The following is a 22,414-nucleotide window of genomic DNA, read 5'->3' as shown; positions in this document are numbered from 1 at the left end:
TGCACTGTAAGTGTAGGTCCTTACTGAATGACGTTATAATTTGAAAAAAGGTACTAAAGGTCCATTTCTTCAACCAATGAATAAATTAACAAAATATTTCAGGGATGTTTCACATCTAATAGCCTCACATGCAATGTCTATCTCCACGTCTTTCTCTCCCAGACACAAAAACTCTGTCTAAAACAGACACGTCCATCCACACTCAGAGAGGACACGGGTGAGGGGGGGTGGGGTGAGGGTAAGACTTGTTGTTATGTGGGACCCATCTTCAGCCCAGCCTCATTTCTTGCATATTCCACATTCTGCTTGAGACACTGACTGCCGCCTAAAGAAGAACTTGCTCCAATGCTGGACTAGCATGTGCAAAATTTACCACGGGGGTGTCAGGAATTTCAATCTTTGCTTCCAAAACAGACTGGCACCCTGGGGGCCAAAGTGGGGAGCGAGAAGGATCCCACACACTTTTTTTTCCTCTTTCGGTCGAACACTGCAATAGAGGTACTGCCATCTTTATCCCTCCTCCTTTAGTCCTCTGTCTTTTTCCAGTGCAACATCTCCTGGTATGTAAAGCTCCACTGTCACTGCAGGTTGGAGCCTTGGTCAAGCATGCAAACAGCCTACAAGCAGACGTTGCTTAATTTTGGGGAAATCTTGTGCGCCAGCTCTGATAGTGGGAATGCCTGAGAAATAGTGAACAAGTGCAGCTCCCGAGGCAGGGGCACGCGAAGGATTATGTCGGCTGCAACGATCACAGCAGCGCTGATCTTTTTTATGGTGCAAAGATCTGGAGCCTTGGCCCTCGGAACAGCGTGCTGGGATGAACGCCTATCGCGAGCGGGGAGAAACAGCAGCTGTGTGGGTGAGTTTGACACCTCTACGCTCCTGACTGATAATCCCAATTCACAGTGCTGACAGAAGGGATGCTGAAAGTACTGCAGACTATTGGATATTCTGCTGTATGTGGAGGTCTCATGGGTCCTTAACCACCTGTGTCAGTAATTTATAGATTTTTCCTCAAGATTTATTGCACTTTCCAAAGAAAGGGGTTTACATTTTAATAGGTATGCCATCACCATAAACAACTGTTTAAAGTACTATTATAACTTGCTATCCGCTAATCTACCTTGGCCAAGTGCTCAGTGATGTAAACCTGCAGTCTTTTAAAATAAAACAAGTTGCTTGCACAAAGAGCACTGCATCTCAAGTAACGGCAGAGCAACAGAAGGTACAATCACAGACACTCTGTGAACTTGGCTGAGCAGACAATACAATGTACTGTACCAAAGGTACATTGTAAGATGGCCTGTCAGGAGTGGGTGTATCTCAGACAGAGCCCAAGTTTTTTGTGGGATGCCACAGGGACGTTACCCGAGGCTAACAGATGGTGCCTGCATTTCAGCCGCTATCGTATTATCTCAACAGAATATAATGAAGTACAAAAATTAGAACTTTACGAAGAATCGTAATAATGTGTTGTGCAGTTACCACTGGGAATTTCTTGTCACTATACTGTTCATTGTCCTCCACAAGGGACAGGTCAAAGGTCACGGTCAGTTCAAGAACATCCCCCTCTGCGATGGTTTGGATGGTTTATTTAGTTTAACAAGAAATATTTTGTCTTAAAAATTACATTCTAGGAGCCTGAAGCAGCACATTGTGTGACTGCAACAGCAAAGATAGCAAATGCCAACACACCATATAGGAGATAATAAAACATCCGGGGGCATTCTTTACTTTATTTCTTCTGACACTGTGAGTGGAAACTAAACATTTTCCTCATATGTATTCAAGATATTGATATTAGGGCTGCAACTAACAATTATTTTCTCGATTACCGATTAGTTGTTTGTTCCGTAACGTCATAAAAATGGTGAAAAATATTGATCCTGTTTACCAAACCTCAAGATGATGTTATGTTTTGTCCACATACCAAAGATAGTTAACAGTCATAGAGGAGCACATTTAAGGAGCTGAAATCATACATTTTTTTCAAAACAAACTACTTTAATCGATTATCAAAATAGTTGGCGATTAATTTAGTAGTTGATCACTAATTTATTAACTGTTGCAGCTCTTAATGATATAATATAACACACATGGGTAAAATCTTCCAGTATAGTAAAAGTGTAAGACTTTCTGCTACTCAGTTGAGAATTGATTTGTAGCTAAAAGAACTAGATGGAGATTTTTTCCTTTGGGCTATTTCAATTAGTTAAATACCTGATAATACTTCAAACACGTTAATGAAACAAGCATTTCTTTATTGCCACTAAGCAGCCCCAGCTCAGTAATTTACAACACTGTCATCATCAGCCAATTACAACCACATCTTTACTACCTTAGTATAAATAGAATGTTCTATGTTGTCAAATTGCCCAATGCTTTGTAGTCAATATGCAATGTTAACTGCTGCATGTTTCAATTTATCCACAGCTATAATACTAAAGAAGTTTGATGTTTTGATGAGGAACAGGATTGCATTTGCAAACCCAATGATGGCTCAACAGCCAAAACCATGATGTGAAAATGGAAAATCGATCTATGTAATGATTGCCTACCCATGCATTAAGAGCAACCTCTTGTGTGTCCCTTTACCCCCAGATCCAATACCCATTGTAAAATGTAAAATGTTAATTTGACAGTGCCCATTATCTCAATGACATCCAGTGAGCTGAGCTCACTAGGTTAAGAATCATGTTGACCACGATGTGAACTCGTCAATCAATGATTCATCAGAATGTGTCCTAGCAACTCTGCACCAGTGGTTGTCTTAGGGATGTCAGGCCAGACATTTCATTTCATTGTGTCGTTTGTCTGGTGTTGCTCATTGTTTTTCTTCATTCCACAGAGTTAGTAGCAGTATCCATGGCTGTACTTGACTATGGTAGACCAGAGCAATTTCTATCTATAGCAAGTCAGGAAAGCGAACATGGATTTGACCTAAAGGCCTAGTTTGTCAAAGTAATTGTCGTTAGAGCAGACTATGTGTTTGCATTTTAAAGAAAGTATAATTAATGGAGGTATAATTCATGTTTTCTGAAACAGAATTGGAAATGAAGATGATTTTTTTTTAACTGGTGCCATATTTTAATGCCAAAAGCTGTTTCAAAACTGTAATGTGTTATTTTTTAAGCCAAAGAACAAAAACAAAACTGACAGCTTATATTTGCAATATTGTCAGAGTGAAAGAACAGAACATGAGCTATTTGTTGCCAAGAGATGATATTTTGCCTGCCTTGAACCTCACTCCAGACATGATTGGGCTTTTATCAGACAATTTCACAAATTTAACGACAACTGCCGACTCTAAGAATCTCTCAGATTCAAGCTCATAAGACAGCAATAACCACGTGCATCATGCAAGTCTTGTACCTTTAAAAAAGGAACCCATGAACACACAGAAGTATTGTTTTGGATGAATAAAGCAGGCAGAGATGGCTGATATAAATTTATAGAAATTAAAATAACAATATGGCACATTTAAACAAAATTTGTTAAGAAAAACAGAGACAACCATGGCTGGTTGACCCTTAAAGGAATGTGTCGTGTTTGTTAAGCTTCACAGCCTTTCCTGATATTCGGTCACGGTAAAGCCGTTCATCGGATGGACCTCGATGGGAAGAACCAGAGGAGGCTTTTGGCTGGTGTGGGAAGCTCGATCCTGTTCGACTTTCATTTCAGAGAGGAGGGAGTTTACTGGGCTGACAAACGCACTGGGGTCATCTACAAAGCATCAGTGAGAGGAGCCCATAAACAGGTGATTATGTCACTGCTCCAAAGTTGAAAAGAACTCAACTGGTGCAAGTGGTTCCCAATGATTTGGATGAAATGTGTTTACACTTTGTCAGCTACAGTAACAGCTCCCGGAACTGTCCAATTGAATCAAACTTTATTTTCGTTTTGATTTGAGAATGGTGTTTTGGTCTAACGGTTTGAGTAACGACGTTTTAATTTGAGTGTTTGTTTTCCAGAAACTGTACTCGTCTGACAAACACATTTCGGGCCTTGCGGTGGACTGGATTTGGAACAGTGTATATTGGACAAGTCGAGAAAAGGGAAAAGTCAAGAGAATGGATTTAAATGGGAAAAATGAGAGAACTCTACTAAGACACTTGACCCAACCGAGTTCCATAGTTGTTGACCCCAATAACAGGTAATCAATTCTGCATCATACTTTTTGATTTGTCTTGATGGACCTTTTTGTTCCCCTTATCAAATATAAGGGAAGATAAAGTAAGATAAAGGACAGTTCAAAAGATTTTACATTTATAATTCCCATACAGCTCCTCACATATTTAGGACTCCTGCCATTTTGTTTGTTTTTTACTACTGTACAAATGTTTCATCTCCCTCCAACAAGCAAGACTTTGCACAGAGGTGCAAAATGCCGGAGTGACTCTGAGGAATCTATTCTAATGATCTAGGTGCATGGTCCGAAGTGCATCTAGTCCACTTGTCCACTTGCTAGTTTATCAGAGTTGCAGCAAGACGCGAGTGGTTCCAAATGGTTGCGCTAAGCATCTCACTAATCATGGTTGTGTTTTGGGGGTAACGTGCAATAAACCAGACAGAGGGCCATCTCCCGAACTGCTTCCATTTCCCGAACAAGACTAAAATACGACTATGACACAAAACGTGGCATTCAGGACGTTTTTGGAAGCATCGACTTCAATGGCACTATTCTGTAGCAGTGACGGAAACAAAGGGAACAATTTACTTTGCGAAGGAGAAGACTTCGGAAATTCAGAAATTTCAGACTACGTAATTGCAAAGCCCATTCACTCTGCTCCAAACATACTGCTGCAGGTTCCTTTTTTGGCTGTCTGGTGGCATGACTCCGAGTATCCAAAGGTCTGATGTGACAGGACAGGCGAAAACTACACTTATTAAGATAGCAGAGCGACTACAAGCACTGTCGATTGACCAACAAGACAAAAGACTGTTCTGGGTTCAGTTTGGACTGCAAGGAGAAAGTGCCATCGCCTCCTGTGATTACAACGGAAACGCCCTTCACATCATAGATCAGCCACTTCGGTGAGCATGTTGTATTCCAATCAGTTACTCACCCTTTGACTTTTACTTACTGAATCTCCTACTGTACAGATGGATTTTTGGGAGTCATCTTTGCAGTGTCAAAGAGATGACGATCAAATTCTATTGATGTTTTACCGTTTTTGTTTTTCGTTAGGTCTCAGGCCCTGGGGATAACAGTTTTTCTGGAGTACTTGTACTACACTGATTCTTCATCTCGGGTGATAAAACAAGTAAACAAGTACACTGGTGGATATTCCCTGGATGTGAACACAAAGCAAATGGCAAAACCCCCTGTTGAAATCAAGGTGGTACATCCCCTCAACCAGCCATTGGCCGACTCATCATTTCCAGGTTGAGGGTGAACTTTTACATTGCTCTATAGCATTGCCCCATTTTATTACTTGTATTTGCATCTTTAACCATAACTCAAATGACAATATTTTTGTAATATCATTTGTTAACCCATTCAATACAGGTTGTGAGAAGCTGAGTGGAAACTGTGTGAACGTGTGCGCAAATCTAGCTGAGCAAGGGGTTTGTCAGTGCAGTGACGGCTTTGTTCTCAGTAAGCAAGGCACTTATTGTGAAGGTTGGTATTTCTGCCATTACATCCAATTATTGAATATTAATAGCAAGCGAATCTTTTTTAAACATTAAATTGGCTGTTCTGTTTGATTGAAGTGGTTGCTTTTTGTTTTGTTTCGTATGAATCTCACAAATGTCAGTATGACATATCCATTAAAAGTTATATCACTTTATATTTTTCTATGTGCCACAGATGTAAACGAATGTGCCCATTGGAACCATGGCTGCTCTCTTGGTTGTGAAAACATCCCAGGCTCATTTTTCTGTACATGTCCTAAAGGATACGCCCTCCTACCGGACAGGAAGACATGTCAAGGTAGAGTGGAAACATAGCTGCTGATCCTGGAATGAATCATTGTTCAGGGAAATTAAAAGAAGAGAATAAAAAACATTTTTTTTTTTTTTTTAAACGTTGCAACACTAGTGCTTTGTTCTGGTCAGTACAACGAATGTAGCTCTGGTTTTGGACTAGAGCCTCTTCCCTGTTTGGGGGGACTATGAAAGGTGGCATTTGTCCCTCAGACACTACCTTGACCCTACTGGGCCAATAAAAAGGCTGGGTCACACACAACCAGACAGACCGGACTTATGTGAACTGCCAATTGTGTGTTAGGTTACATGGGTCAAAACACAGACACTTTGTCACACTCCTAAAGGCCGAGTAGTTGTTCGCCTGAAACCCTTTGGAAAGTATTTGAAAACAAGGGTGTCACACTGAAGTTAGTGAAAGTTATAATTTACAATCCCTGTCTCTCGCGAATTTGATCAATAAATCAGTTTGATGGGCTATTATTAAATATTGAATAGTGACCAGTCGAAATGCCTTATAATTGTAACGTATGGCAAAAGAGGGTCAAAGTTACAGACACCAACGATTAGTTCTTAGTTGTTAGGCGCCAAAACAAAACATATTTTGTTTGAAAACCTTTTTGTTTTAATATAATTTTACTAATCCAGTTATTCCATACATCTGAATCTGAATGTGTCTGGTCATTCCTCTCTACCATAATGCAGGTCTGTTGTCTGACTGCGTAACAAAAGATGTTTTTTTAAGTGACCAGATACCTCAGACAATCTAATATTTTTTGACACAGACATATGCATTGCTGTCTATCATGAGGGGGTTGTATATAAAAAAAAAACATTTCGTAACTTGGTCAGAACAACATTATTTGTCAAATTTTTTGTTTAATGACAACAATTGAGTATTATTCTTGTGTTATGAATTAACAAACGCAAAAACAACACAAATAAAAAAAAATGAACTGCTATTCCATCTTTTCTTCAGAGTTCCAAAGTATTAGTGAGTTTTGATCACACATTCCAATTATACTCAATTAACCAAATAGCCCTCATCTCTGCATGGTGATTAACTTCCTCACACACTAAAGGATGTAACCTCTTCTCTTGTAATCTCGCAGCTATGGAGGCCAAGAGAACAGGGAAGGTTCACAGACACAATGAGATTAGATGATGAGGTGACATTTGCAATAGGGAACATATCTGGTCAGCAGCTCTGCCCGTCTAAGCTGTTTAGCAGACAACCTTTGCCAAGGTCCATATGAAAACAAACATGCAGCAGACTACACAATGGAGACTGCAACAGGAGGATACAGCAGCAGAAGGATTCATATGAGATTCCTTCATTATTTTTCATGAACAGTACAGATCTTACTGCACATTTGCAGAAAAATGTATTTTTCAATTAATGTTAAAATGACAGTATCTAGTTAGTGAGATGACATATATATGACACAAAATACCATAAAAAGTGAAAAAAGCATCCTGGCTAGAGCAATAATTTTGCCCACTACCAGTAGGAAGTCAGTCGGAGGAACAGCAACAGGTTCCGTAACTATTTCACGTTAGATTGACATCTGTATACTGTATAACCTGCCCGGTATTCACAGGTACAGGAGATACCACATACCCGTGAGGTAACATTACGTCACTCTCACTGTGACGGCTCTGACTGCATTCTCATCACACTTTCACCTGCTCAGACGAGGTGATGACTGACTTCATAACAGGATTTTGCCAGAGTAGGAAATAAGAAGCTTGATGTCCATCTGACTCTGTTAGAATCTACTACTGTACCTGCTGAGCCCCTAAATAACCGGGGACATACTTGTCCATGTAATGTCAATTTGATCTTGTTAATATGACTTTTTAACGATTTTCTTTCATAGTTTCTATGAGTTGAACTCACTTGGATTGAATTTATCAGATTTTAAGATGTTTTCTTTACACAATCAGAGATCAAACCATGCGAAGGCAATATGACCAAATGCGGCCATGGATGTCTGACAACGGACGAGGGCGAAGTATGCGTGTGCCCTGAGGGATCTGTACTACAGGATGACGGACAAGCCTGTACTGGTGCGTACAGTATTAAGACTTTATCAGCCCTCTGTGTTTCGCCATGAGCATGACAGCACAGTATAATGCAGTACCCAGGTGCCTTTATGTTACTGGATAACAGATAATGGTCATAAAAAACAGTGGCATCAGTTTATTGTAGAACATAAAGATGATTGAGGGTTTGTCGTTTTCTTTATTTGTCTGCTGGACAGTGTAAACAATGCATATGGCATTGCAGTATTGTGGACACTTCCCCTGATGTCACATGACTCACAACCAGCGCAAAAGACTAAACATGAACGTGGCCTTTCTGTTTTGCTTAATTTAATAATTGAGCTAGCAAGTCTTATTGTGAGGCTAGCAGTAGAGACAAAGCCGCCAAAAACAACAACGACGGATTTTGTCTTATCGGCAACAAAATACATGAAAGAAAATAAAATCTGAATAAAATGGAATCACTGTCAGAATTAAGTTGAATTCATTCTCACCAACTTGATTTCAATCAGTGTTTCAAGTTATTCAAATGAGTAAACAACAGGAGTTTTAATCTGGTAAAAATATAAATATATGTCCAGATTCTGTTAGAAAATGGAGACTGTTTGCAGAGAACAAAAGCTTATCCGTGAAACACCTTTTCTTGCTCCTGCAGGCTGCTCATCTACGGACGCAGGGGGCTGCAGTCAGATCTGTACCCCTGTCACCCCGAGCAGGTGGCAATGCGGTTGTCTGCCAGGCTACCAGCTCCACCTGGACGGCAAGCGGTGCATCGCCACTGGTGAGTCACACCGTGGCAAAGCGGAAAGCTGAGGCGCACAAGCCCACACAGCTAAAACACACTTCCTGTCTGTCATAATCTCACTTGTTTTTGGGGTCTCTGATCTGAGTTTAAAGAAAAAAATATGTACTGGTATTTTTCAGGGCCACCACCCTATCTGCTAGTTGCTAATTTTGTAGATGTACGAAGAATTAATCCCGACGGCACTGGGGATCAAACCCTGGTGGAGGAGCCCAGAGGAACAATCGTTGCTTTGGACTACGACCCCATCCAGAACAATGTAAGAAGCAAAAGTATTACTTAATATGAGTTGCTGGTGGATTAATCCAACCTCGTGACTCCTACAGATATTATGATTTAGTTACAACAGCTTCAGGTTATGATGCAGACAGCTACTGACACCTAGTGGACAGATGTTGTAATGTCATGGCCTGTAGTTTCACCAGTGCTTCAAGCAGTCTTTCCTGTTTAGACAATTGTCAGTCCGTTTTACTACTTGCCCACTTTATATAATAAATACATGTCTTTTTTAATGTGTTTTAAAGGTGTACTTCTCCAGCATTAGCCAAAAGACAATCGAGCGGATTGATTTGAACGGTGGATCCAGGGGGGTCGTCATCTCCGAGGATCTGAACTCTCCAGAGGGACTGACGGTCGACTGGGTCCACCGCAGGATGTACTGGACGGACAAAAGGTTTGTGGTGTCTGCATAAACAAATTGTTGTTTAAAAGATGGTTTATTTTAGTGATAGAATTATATAAATTTTTTTCCATGTTGATCACACCGTCTATGAAAGTGTCAATGTTTAGGTCATTTTAGATTTTGCTCGTCTCTGTTGTTTTTATTAAACCTCATCCAAATCCTGTCAGTTTTGGGTGAATGGGGTTTATAGCAATTTCAGTTTATTGTTCTAAAATCTAACAAAACTGACATGTTTGTTTTCCATTTACACTTGTGTACTTTTGTGCTCCAGCCGGTCGACTGTTGACTGCAGTTCCTTGGTTGGACTAAACAGAGAAACTATTGTGAGCAAAGGGCTGGAAAAACCAAGAGGAATTGCAGTTCATCCTCTGGCTAAGTGAGTTTTTCTTTCATCAAACAGGGCAAATTTACAGTGTCTAAATAGAAGTATATAGTGTGTCTTCATAACAGTTTTAATTTTAAAATCAAAAAGCAACATTTGTAGTGTTCTAGGTCTATGGAACTGATAAATATACACCTAATATACTTATTTTTATTGTTTTGAGGAAGTTGTTCTGGACTGATATAGGTGCCCAGCCTGTAGTGGAAAGCGCCTCATTGGAAGGAAAAGACCGAACGGTCATTGCGAGCTCCGACCTTGTGTCACCTGGCGGCCTGGCCATCGACTTCACGGAGGATCGTCTGTTCTGGTGCGACCAACGCAGGGGCGTGGTAGAGACGGCTGGCCTGGATGGCTCGGACCGGCGGATCCTGTTAGAGAACCAAGTAGGTGAGGCTTGTTTGAAACGTGCACATGCAAACATGTAGAGGTGCAGTTTATGTTAGAATTAAGCCCATAATACATAATACACTCGAGCCGAACCAACTGTGGACTCAAGATGAAAATAGATAGAGATCACAGGTATAGTAGAGCTTTCAAACTATAACTGAGGCAAACAAACTAAAAACTGAAATCTGCGTGTAGGTGAAGCTGATTTAGTGCAGCTGTATTTGGTGGATGTTGATCTAAACCCGACAACGTACACTTTGGACTAAAGCTGCATCTGACTATATAGAGTGAAGCCTGACAAGCTGCGCAGCTTCCATAGAAGAGAAAGAAAATTAAAAACAATGTAGTACAGTCAAAAGGCTTATCTTATAGCTATATTAAACTTCTTCACACTATCCAATAATCCATACTCTAACTATATTAATACAACCTTTGTACATGGCATTATTCTTATTTCAATTTATTCCGTCATTCAGTGATGCGCTCACTCACCTATCCAGCCTGGATTGATCCATCATATGTGGTTAAAATATATTGAAATTGATCTTTAACCCTCCTTGCTGCACCAAGTTAACTGCTGAACAAACACAAAATGATTCTGACCTGGCATCAGCTCGTCCACTCAGTTTTTCCCCTCCTCTACTCTCGACTTGTCCAGGTCGACCGTTCGACCTCGCCGTATTTGAGGACAGGCTCTGGATCTCGGAACGGGAGCCGCGGCAGCTGAGAAGTGTACACAAGCGGACCGGGAAGAAACTCCAAAGTATCCATGGCAACATGGTGCAACCAGCATCAGTTGTGGTGGTTCATCCCCTTGCTAAACCAGGTACAGAGTGTTGAGTATTTTGAATACATACTTTGATACAGACACTATACGTAGGGACAAAAATCAAACAAATAATCTACCAATCCGTAACATTTACTAAGCTTAATTTTGCATCTTCATCTTCAGGGGCAGATGTCTGCCTTCACCTGAATGGAGGATGTGCTCAGGTGTGTGAGAGCAAACTGGGATTCGCCCACTGCTCCTGTCTGTCACGCTACATCCTGTCAGCTGATGGGAAAAGTTGCCTACCGGCCGACGCTGCGAACGGAACAGCAGGTGAATAATTTCATGTCGTCCTGCTTCAGGAGGAGACGCGTCTGTACCAACGATGAAGTGAAACTACTGTAAATGACGATGTTAACATTACGTATTAATTGTGTAGAATCTGGAGACGGCGAATCCAGGGATTTTACGTTTCTCAGAGGAAGCGAGCCGACTCTCTTCACAGACAAGATGGTGTCAGGTAACAGTGCAACAAAAAAGATTTGTTCAGTTCTTACGATTTCACATCTGACTGTTTATGTTTCCCCTTCTCCGTCAGACCAGAATGAGTGTTACTCACTGCGTTGTGATGTGAACGCACAGTGCCTGCATCATGCGGGCAGCCTGACCTGTTTGTGTCTAGAGGGTTTTACAGGTGATGGACAGTTGTGTGTGGGTGAGTATTTTTCTTCCTCTGTACTCTGAACGCGTCTTAGAAGAATGATGTTAGTCCTGTACATATCCTGAAGAAAGCTCAAGGGATTACTTTTGCCACAGAGACTCTTTTATCTCACTTTCTGTTGCAGTGGTTTAAACTGTAGACTCTGGGAATGGAGGAGAATTGAGATCTAGGTGTAAAAACTTTTTTAGAGGTTGACTCTTCCTGTAGTTCCTCTTATAATTTCCTTTGGGGAACATTGTGTCAACAAGTGTCCACTCGGTTAGGTGAACAATAGGCAGCAGTCAAAGTACGTCAACTAAGTTGATTAATTGAACAATACAATGAAAACGCTCTCGCTCACTGATTATCGTATACACTATTTAAAGTGAAGAGACATTTGTGGAGGCTTGAAAGCTATGTGATCAAGTACATCATCATTATCCATCCCTCACACATCTGGAATGGGAAATAATCTATTATCAATGGCAGAATTCAGTGTTTACATGAGACATAAGTAGTGTTTTAAATAGAAGATTATGATTAAAAATTACATACTGTATATTCACCAAATTGAATCACTTTACATCCATAATCCTCCGTCTCCAGAGCAGGAGACTGCATCGACATGGGTGATGACGACCAGCAGCCCTGCTGATGTCACTATCCGGCACCACAACGGTAACTCAGTGGAGAGCTGCCCCTCCACCCACGAGTCCTACTGTCTGTACCAGGGCGTCTGCTTCTACTTTCCCGAAATGGAGTCGTACGCCTGCAAGTAAATGAAACTTTCTTGTGTAACCCCTCTATTTGACCTGCTGATATGTTGTAATGCTTGAGATTTTGTCATCAATCACTTCTGTAGTAAAGGAGTTCTACAATAGGCTGCTGTTCATTTCTTTAAGAGATCACAATCTATATTTTCACTCTAAAATATCAAGTCACTCACACTTTTTGGGAGGTGTTTTCCTTCCATCTCACATCCCACCGCGGTTTGGAATGAAACCCAACAGTAATCCTCTGGATTTAATTTATAACAGCTGACAACCAGTAGGTGTCACTGTTGTTCCATGCTTAAAGCCACTGCATCATGGCAAATTGACTACAGTACAGGGAATTCAATTGACCTTTGACCTTTTCATAGCTCAACAAATATAAACATAAAACTATAAACTGTATGCAAATAAATACATATTTCAAATGTGGTGAATCCTTTAGTGATCTTGAATGATTTTGTATCTCTATCCAATTTAGTGATCTAGTAGGTCGTTCTCGACACATTGAAATACATTTTAAAGTTTGAGTATATATCTAAATTAGTGTTTTTTTATTCCCTTGCAGTTTTCAACACTAGAGGTCATTATTATATTCTTTTTGTTCAGTTTGTAACATGAGCTTTTGCTGTTTATTCTGTGATTACTGAAATATATTGCCTCGTTTAAGTGCAGTGAGTTTTTAACATATTTATTAAAAAGCTATTTATAATTTTACATTGATTATTATCATTATTGATTCATTCAATGATTATATCAAATGTGGCATATGTACATGACACACTTACTAAACTCAAAAGTTTAAAGTACGCATTTAAGTACAATACATTACTAAAAGCACGTTGAGTATATTTAGAGAAAACAAAGAAATACTGTAAGTAGCTAGGACCACTGAAAACTGTTGAGTAAAATTAAGTGTAACTGTAAACTGTGTGTTTGTCAAACCTGTTGCAGTTGTCTCTCGGGCTACATGGGGGAACGCTGTCAGTTCAGTGACCTGGAGTGGTGGGAGCTTCAGCAGGCCGAGAAGGAGAAGAGGAGAAACGTGGTCATCGCGGCCTGCATGGTGCTCCTCGTCTCCCTGCTCTCCATCGCTGCATGTGTCACCTACTGCTACAGGTGAGAGGACGGGGGGGACAAGGAGTGGTACATGAGGATCAAGCCATACAGAGCTATAATCATGTATCATCATGTATCTATAATGAGGCAAAAATGAAACAAAGAAAAATCTGCATTTGGGAGAATTTTAAAAATTTGTGTTTAATGAAAAATTTGCCTTGTTTGTAAATTGCAAGACACCAATGCCCCCCAAAATAATTCCATTTTATTAAAGTTTTTTTTAAATAGTAAATTTAAGGTTCCAATTGCAGTGGGTTTATAGACTGGGGAAGTTCCGTTATGTAGATCCAGACATACAGTACGTCACAGTGTGTGTGTGTGTGTGTGCCTGTGTGTGAAATACAGTTATGATTTATGATAAAAGCAGTGTTTGTGTTTAGTCTTCTGGACACTGGAGGCACGGGGGCAGGACAGATAGCCCGGGAGGAGCCGCTTCAACAGTGAATGAGCTGACAGAATTTAGAGGTGTCTATCAAAGCCACGGCGGCATGATCCGTGTAATGTAGGTGTCTCGGCGTGACAGCGGGGAGTCAGGGAGCAGATCACATGTGGAACGAATGGCAGCATGCAACCCTGGAAGGCCAAGTGAGGGAGCATGTATACGTAAACTACAAACCGCCACCCCCTCCTCCGCTTTTTATTTCCACCTGAGCTGTCTCTAAGTAGCTGATTTGTTTTACGGGTTGTTTCGCTGGCTTACGGACAAGGCTGTTGGCACTCTTTTGACTCACAAAGTGCACTGCTCCCCCCCACCACGTACTACATCTTATATCGCTTGCTGCCTTGGCTCCCCTGTGGAAGTGGCACGCTTTCAATTACATGCTTGGTTTAGCTTGTTCTACAGCAATTACACACAAAAATAGGTCATTTCTCGGCAACAAAATGGAAGCCGGTGAGGTATGACCCCAGTGGAGACGCTACATGGCCGCCAATAGCTCTGCCTCAAATTGCCTTCTGCACTTGACTGCAAGTGCAGTTTTTCTTTTTAAGTTTGGTCGTCGAGTTTCCTCTGAAACAGACAAACAAGCAGAGAATCGGAGAGAAGTGTGTGTGTGTGTGTGTGTGTGTGTGTCTGATGTTCTTAGGCTCAAACAAATACAGCAAATGCACTGAATTTAGATTTATCATCTCTGGTCAACAAGAACGTTAAGGAAGCCTTAAAGTAAAGAAAGCTCTATATAGTGTGATACAAGTAGTTTTTTTTTATCTCAAACATGCTTTACACCATTCATGTGTTCAGGGTTGTGCAGTGCTACATAACACTGTGAACAGGTCATACAGAGCAGAGGACCTTTTCATATTTCCTTTACCGTGATCAGCGTTGAGTGACTATGAGAAGTATTGTGATTTTATTAAATGAATTAAAATACAAAATGATGTATGATTTTACTCTTTTCTATACAGTACTAGAAAAATTTTCCACAAACAGCCGTCGGTGGATAACGTGAGTGAGACCAGTGTGACAGATGAGAGCATGTCAGAAACCACCTCCAGCAGTGTGCCTCGGGTAAGACCAGCATCATCACCACGGTTACTAACTAACGAAGCAACCCAGATTCACGTTCAGTTAAATCCTACTGAACTGAAGTCTCAATTAATATATTACATACATTAACACAAAACTAGCTTGGTTGTTTAAAAACATTGTGATTAATTTTGACCATACTGTGAAAGATGCAGAGCAAAATTTATTTAAAATGTTTTGTGATTGTTTAGTAAATATTTAGATAACAACAAGATAAAGCAGGAAATCCTCTCATTTGAGGAGCTGGCATCAGAGAATGCAGAACTTTTTTGCTTGAAATTTAACTTAAATGATTGATCAATCATCAATACTATTATTGTGTTTCAGCACGAATAAAAACTCACTCAGTATTTAACAATTTACTGTGTGAATGTGCAGTTCTACATGCTGATAGAAAACGGTGCCGATGGAGAAGCCCTCCCTGCCATGGGATGTCCCAGGAGAGCCGTGTGTCCGTCATGCTCTTCAGAGACAGGTACCGGGAAATGACATTCTCATCCTTCCTTAACTTTACTGTGCAGAAGTTGATCTCTTTTTCTACTAGCTGCTAAATTATAGAGTCTAGTCTTTTTTTTTTTAATCATCAGGTGACAACCATGTGTCTGAAGAGTCAGACACGTTGTCCAAACACAACAGAGGGTACGAGTGTTCCATGATGTCGGCTGTTGCCATGGAGATCACTGAACCCACTGCCCACCCGTCATCGTCAAGCTCGTATTCCTGCACATCCTTCATCCTCTCCCAGACTACCAGCGCAGGGTCACCTGCTTCCTAGTGGAGCGGAGACGTCAACACAGCTGAGCAGTGAAACGCACACATACTGTAACATCTGGCTCATGTACAAACTGCAAATGAAGATTTCAGTCTTAAAGCTACAGTGTGAAATATTTAGAAGAACTTACTCACAGAAATTGAATATATTGTTCATAACTATGTGTTCATATATGTATAATCACCTGCAAAAGAGAACCAATGTTTTTTCGTCAACTTTGAATGAGTTAAATATAGGTACATGAGGTGGACCCGACCTCCGTGTGATTCGCAATGTGTGCTACGTGGTTTTGAACACGATTTCACAAAATGGTCCAGAATACGTCGCATTTGTGTTGAATATTCAGCGCTGCCAGAAACTGGAATAGGAATTAGCAGTGCGCCACCATAAAGTGTCCCCTGCCGGTTGCTCAGTTGATTGCGGTTTGAAACTTTACCACCAGATGCCGCCAGAGCAGTACAAAAATGAAACACTGGGGCTTTAAATTAAATAGGAAGAAGTGCCACTGGAGCTGTTGCCTTTAAAAGTGATTTTTGACCTTTTTTTGTAAACATAAATTTATAAAAACATAAAATTATTTTTCCCAGGCCACAACATGTAAACTCTTGTAAAAACACAGGAATTTTTAAAGCAAAAAAAGGAAATTACAGTTAACACACACACACACACACTACAGTGCATTGAAAAAATGCTATAGGAATGAACGCTCCTTGCAAAAATAAAAGGAAATTGTTAATTACGATATACAGTAGTGTAAGTGTCCCTTGCCAGATGGAGCGACCAGCTTCAGAGAAGTGTATTCTGTAATTAGCAAGAGTTTAAAAACATTGCTTTGGATTGAAACTCGTCCTTAAACTAATTAATCTGTAGCTGACGACAAAATACTTGCTATGTAATATACAGTACATGTGTACAGTTTGTCTTTCCTAAAACTTCTAGAGTAGATCTATATTACCATGTGTTGTATAAGCTCGTGTTTGCTAAAAAAAATACCCAAACACAGATGAACTACTAAATACAGACAGTTAAAAGTATATATATATTCCAATGCTTGCTTTTAGCCTATAGGTCCCAGGACCTTCATTCACATCTGTGAGCTCTGCATGTTTTAGTCATTAGCATTTGCTTTACTCAGACTCACTAAAAATGTTGGACGCAAGGTGATTTTTTAAAATTGGTTTTATGTATTTCTCCAATCGCTGAGTAACTGAGGTCTGCCACCATCCCCAAAAAGACGTTAAATATAACATTATAACATTAAATGTTTCATGTGGGATCACTGACAAGTCTTCACATTGACTTTGGGTTAGTGTTAGTTTTTGTTTTATAAAATACCAAATATCCAAACACCCCTTTTAGCTTCCTCGGATCGCGGTGGTTGTAGGACAGAAAATAATAAACAGAAACATCTTGCTCGTGTTATAAAGGGACACATTTTGTTTTTCCGTTTTCCCTGTTTGTTGGATATTTATGGAGTAATTGTATGATTATGTTCGACTTTCAAGGAGGAGCTTTGTCTTGCCAATCAAAAATTTAAATTGCTAAAATGACATGACAACAATGCACTGTAGTTTACATTAACATGGTAATATTAAGCAGTGAATGACAACTACCATGTGAGTGCATTACGTACCCAACCAGAGATCTGTGATATTATTTACGAAGTTTATGCTCTGATTATTTCATTCAAGAAGATCCATGTTTACCGAATAGGACAATTTGGTTTTGGGAAAAGATCTAGCAATTAACTTCTTCCTAATGTCAATGAGCTTTACATCCTCTAAACAAACCAAAAATGGGTAATATCTTCTTCCTTCCTTTTTTTTTTTTTTTTTTTAAATCCAGAGCTTTTATTCACACTATATTCAACTCTAATCCAGCTCTGATTCTGTGGTACTTTCAGCACATGTGTACTACAACTGGAATTAGAAAATTACTTGATGAAGCTTGTTTTTATTTCCATCAATAAAACTATATTCACTTAAAAAAACAATGGCTTCGTTAAATACCCAAACATTCACCATCTATCTGAACTAGACGCGTGAATATAATTGCCGTTAGTAAACTTTTGCCATTCCTCTTTACACTCCACTCTTATTTGTAAAATGTGATGATGTGATGACATTATCTCTATCTATTTTGGCCATTCACAGCCCATCTTTGTCTCGTTACACCCCATCACATTTCTTCAAAGCTCCTGCCCACGCTCCACTGACGATGCTTTTCTATCCTCCACCAAATCTAACGCTCTAGTGATGCTGGTGCCGATGCTCCTCCACCACCACCACCACCACCCCATCTGTCTGCTTCTATCTCTGTCTGTGACTCTGTCTCAAGGTTGACTGAGGATTGTTAATAGAAGCACCCACGGCCTCTTTGTTTCGAGGCGATGGCAGAAAACAAAGCACTTTAACTTAAAAACCATCAGCGGCCACACAGATATTGATTTTCCTGGCAAGACACACTTATCCATATATATTGGCCTCCATTAGGACTCGCAGATAGGTTAGGGCGCCACTCTAAACAGCAGCGGCTCAGCCTTCGAGTAAAGATGAAATTGGGCCCAGTGTCAATTTATCTTGTATTGCTCCTCAATTGGGGCAACAGGGGGCAATAGAGTCACTTACAATGTAAGTAACGGGGGCCTCTGGGGAGCTGATGTTTGGAAGAAACATTGATTTAAATGCTATTGTAAATATATATAACCGCCATTAAGGTAGGATATATCACGGGGCTGTTGTATTAGCCTGCATTTTAGCTACGGGTGCCTGAGAAACTGGCATGTGGATTAAAATCCCGTCTCCAGTCAGGATTGATCAACATTTTTATTAGAATCGGATTGAAGTTGCAACCAAACTCTATATTAACCTTTTAGAATTTGTCTATTCTACCAGTGTTGCCAGCACTGCAGTGAAGACTGTAAAAGTGTTTCACTTCTTTTTAAGCCACAGTAAGAGGGCGTTTGAGGCAAAGAAGGCTGAATTCTACTGCTTACAGACTCTTCGGCCAGAGCCAAGGACTGACTGCCACTCAGCAAAGTCATGTAATGAAACAGGACCTGGCGGCCCAAAGGCCTGCAGGTCAGCATGGAGGGTAGGAAGACCATGCACCACCCATCTGCCGCCACAGCAGTGAACCTTACGGCAAAGGGGATATAGTTGGAGGACGTGTGCAGACCCGCCTGCCACTCCATTTCTAAAGAAGGAAGGCAAATTCACAAAAAGGACCAAACTATAAGTCTCTCCTCCTCCTCTCGCTCACCTGTCGCCAATTTTCTTTCCTCGAACCCCATCAGGTCAAGGCAGACGAGCAACCACACGGAGTCCAGCTCTGCCAGAGCTTTCTTCCTGATAGACGGGAGTTTTTTTATTTATCACCAAACACAATTAAAAACCAAGGGTTAAATAATAAGATGCCAAGCAAAATTATTACAATTGTGGCTCCTGTGGCTAATGGGATAAACCAAATTCCCCTTGAAAAAAACCCCCAAAACAATAAACAATAAATAAATAAACATCATGGAAGAACTAACTAACTAACTAACTAACTAACTAAGGTAAATCGAGTATTAAATTGATCTGCAACTATTTTGATAGTCGATTAGTCTGTTCAAGTAGTTCAAGTCAAAATTCTCTGATTTCAGCTTCTTAAATGTGAATATTTTCTGGTTTCTTTGCTCATTTATGACAGTATACTAAATGTCTTTTGGTGTGTGGACAAAACAAACATCATCTTGGGGGTTTGGGAAACACGATCGAAATCTTTCACCATTTTATGACATTTTATGGACCAAACAACTAATCGATTAATTGAGAGAAAAAAAATCGTTAGTTGCAGCCCTAATATGTACACCGGACAAAAAACCGTACTCAAACAAATACAGTATTGTAATTCCTCCTCTATTAGCTAATTTTGGACTTTTCTGCCAGATGGGGCGAAGCTTTGCTCCGTCGCCCACGTCTCCGTCGCGGCCCGCAGGACAGCTGATGAGGGCTAAAGAGGGAATTAGCTGCCCACTCAAAGGCTTTGCTCTGATCCTTCAGGTCAGTAGTTGGTCTCCTCAGCTCTTGGACAGGACAGAGTAACACTAGTGTGAAAGGATTTTGACAGATTTAAATTCTAAAAAAAAAAAAAAGGTGGAGGGGGGTCTAATGCATGTATTGGACATGAGATTTGTGAGCCAGAGTCAGTGTGTGTGCAACAGGGAGGAGGAAAAATACCAAAGTTCCCTTGGTAGTTTTGTCTCCTGAGGGGCAGCAGGAACATTTTCACTACCGATTTAAAGCCTGAAATATCCTTTTACCATAAGTGGTCAATCCCTAATGTAAAATACATAGACTAGTATTACCATTCCAGGATGAATATATCCCATTTATGCAAAAAATGTTTTTGGCTATTGTTTAGAGAAGTAACAAATATTAAATAATGTCAGACGGGAGGTATATTGGGAAAAAAAATATTTTATCTTATTTATTTATTAATTATTTTTTTCAAATATTTCAAATAAAAGTCAAATATTCTTGTTCTTCCTGATTATGAAACATGTTTTGTACATTCAACATGTTCAAAGCTGGGCTGAAACGAACAGCTATCATAAATCATATTGTGATATTCATTGGTGAATCTGCAGATTTTTTCTTTTGGATTAACTTTTTTAGTGGAAAAAGACCAGATAGAATTTCCCCTGATATTTTCTCATGTCTTGTTCTAGTGGACCAGCAATCATTGACGCCAAAATATTCACTACGTGTGCGGAAAAACAAAGGATATATTTTAGAAGCTAGAAACAGCAAATTTCACATTTTGCTTTACACATGAGCCATAACAAGTGTTCACTATTCCTCCTGTATTCGTGTGTAGATATAATAAAACACAGAAATACATGAGATATTAGTATCTGCAGATGACAGAGGCACATCTGAAGCAATAGCTGCATTTCAGCAGGAGTGGTCAGATAACATTAAAGAACTGGTGAGGTCATATTTCCCATGATCACTTGTTCCTAATATGTTTTTCTTTCACACTTGTGGCTGCACCGCGTTTCTTCCAGCAGGTGGCGACAGAGGACAGAGAAACCCACCGAGTACAGAAACAGCTGTTTTTATCAACAGATAATAATCGACCATAAAGCGGTTGCTTTGTCAATAACGGAGGGGCGAAAGCCTTCCTCGCCTTATGAAATCCTCATTTGAAAAGCGGAGGCCGGGACAAGGTTTGGGTTTAGGAAGCAGACCTGAGACAAAACACACAGGCGCGAAGCACACGGCCGATCGCCACCCGTCGTCCCCAGGTGATAAATTAGCGCGCCAGCGAAATGACGACGCAGATTAACGTTGGGAGAGATATTGTGGGAGACACTGGTTTCCGGTCTTACTAACCTGGGCCATGTCCGGTCAGTTTCGTCACAGTCACACATGTGACGTCAACGACGCGCTCGGTGGTTTGTCGTCTGATATATCCGCTGCCACGAGGGGGGGGCGCTAACGCGAGCTAGCAAAGCATCGGAGTTTTAAAAAAAAAGACAACGACGAACGACAACAATTTAAACGTTGTTAAAAAAAACGTTCACGTCGCCTTTCTTCACTTACCGCGGTTCTGAAGAGCTTCACGTATTCTTCAAAGACTCACTTGTCCAGCCTCTACTAAAATATTAGGTCGGCCTGGCAATGAAAAAAAAGATTCTGAACTCATTCACGAGTTGCGGCGGTTTAAACGGGTTCCACCATTGACGCGATCGGTTTTGTCGGAAGTGACGCAATTTTGTAGGCCTTAAGGAATGTGACTTCCGGCGACCATGTTTTACAGTAATTGTTGTTTTTTTCTTCTCTCACTTATCAAATATATTAGTTTAATTAATCCCCCCCCCCCCCCCCTTGACTTTATTGTAAATAAGTGAAGCCAAATATTTACGGTTAAAAACCCAACTATTAATTATGGTCAGCGATGAATAAATATAAACATATGATCAGCACACACAGCAGCTTTGATGGGTAAGCCACAGATTTTGCTTCACTTGGAGGAGCTGTCATATCGTCCCATCTTCATATGTTCACCCACCGTGTTAAGGAATCAATCATGCCTGTCTACACTACAGCCATGTGTAGGATCCTATTTTCTCAAATTATGAAGACTGCCTTCAACTACTATGTGGTGTCAACACATTCAGAAAATAAAATGAAAGACAATTTCCAATATATGTAAGGGGTGCCTATGCATATCAATAGAGTCACAGGGAGGGGTTTTTAAAACAATATTAGTTAGAATGGTACCAAATAAATCATTAAATAAGGGCAGAGAGAGCATTTTTTGTACACAGTCTCAATGATAAAGCTTTATTGCACAACTGCACCTCTAGGGGGAAGGCCAGGTTCTGTGGATAAGAGCCTTTTTTTAAATGCAGGTCCAACAGCGATTGGAGTAGTTTAACTGCTAAGCCCATGTCATATGTGCTGTTTATACCTGGTACCAACCAATTTCAATCAGCATTGACACCCGTTGGTTTCATCCTGCAGGTTTGCAACTTAAATGTTTG

General features: G+C 40.3%; 1 protein-coding gene and 1 long non-coding RNA gene across 9 annotated transcripts in view; one reads left to right on the top strand and one right to left on the bottom strand.

Annotated features, from left to right (window-relative positions):
• LOC118319912 overlaps positions 1–21,639 on the bottom strand; it is a 68,559-nt gene extending 46,920 nt beyond the window's left edge. The window contains exons 1-7 of one of the 7 annotated variants that reach the window (XR_007031467.1): positions 21,471–21,639; positions 21,261–21,372; positions 19,144–19,229; positions 13,412–13,576; positions 12,252–12,465; positions 10,831–10,950; positions 10,095–10,208 (exon numbers count right to left, since the gene is read on the bottom strand). This is a non-coding gene — a long non-coding RNA (uncharacterized LOC118319912). Of the gene's footprint in view, positions 1–10,094; positions 10,209–10,830; positions 11,045–12,251; positions 12,466–13,411; positions 13,580–19,143; positions 19,230–21,260; positions 21,373–21,470 lie in introns of all 7 variants that reach the window. The other 6 variants (XR_007031468.1, XR_007031469.1, XR_007031466.1 and 3 more) reach the window with 6 other exon arrangements.
• On the top strand, positions 320–17,876 carry egf (epidermal growth factor). Of its 2 annotated transcripts, XM_035650614.2 has the most exons (22): positions 320–859; positions 3,558–3,757; positions 3,972–4,153; positions 4,807–5,034; positions 5,189–5,385; positions 5,510–5,623; positions 5,813–5,935; positions 7,876–7,998; positions 8,630–8,755; positions 8,899–9,035; positions 9,301–9,449; positions 9,730–9,834; positions 10,004–10,227; positions 10,886–11,053; positions 11,180–11,329; positions 11,436–11,516; positions 11,595–11,711; positions 12,303–12,471; positions 13,421–13,585; positions 14,990–15,092; positions 15,489–15,585; positions 15,698–17,876. In XM_035650614.2, the coding sequence occupies exons 1-22, from the start codon at positions 733–735 to the stop codon at positions 15,883–15,885; spliced, it is 3,273 nt and encodes a 1,090-aa protein (XP_035506507.2). In that variant the 5' UTR covers positions 320–732; the 3' UTR covers positions 15,886–17,876. The 2 variants fall into 2 exon arrangements, with proteins under 2 accessions (XP_035506507.2, XP_035506505.2); XM_035650612.2 differs by having other exon boundaries at positions 11,436–11,711.
• Positions 21,640–22,414: the final 775 nt, after the last annotated feature.

This window comes from Scophthalmus maximus, chromosome 9 (assembly GCF_022379125.1).
Source record: "Scophthalmus maximus strain ysfricsl-2021 chromosome 9, ASM2237912v1, whole genome shotgun sequence".
NCBI classification, from domain to species: Eukaryota; Metazoa; Chordata; class Actinopteri; order Pleuronectiformes; family Scophthalmidae; genus Scophthalmus; species Scophthalmus maximus.
Note: the sequence above shows the minus strand (reverse complement) of the source record. Positions and strands in the feature narration are given on the sequence as shown.

Coding starts and splice junctions, on each gene's coding strand:
- egf (XM_035650612.2), top strand. CDS start 733: ATGTCGGCTGCAACGATCACAGCAGCGCTGATCTTTTTTATGGTGCAA. Junction 860..3,557: donor GAGAAACAGCAGCTGTGTGG/GTGAGTTTGACA, acceptor GTGTTTGTTAAG/CTTCACAGCCTTTCCTGATA. Junction 15,093..15,488: donor CCTCCAGCAGTGTGCCTCGG/GTAAGACCAGCA, acceptor GTGAATGTGCAG/TTCTACATGCTGATAGAAAA.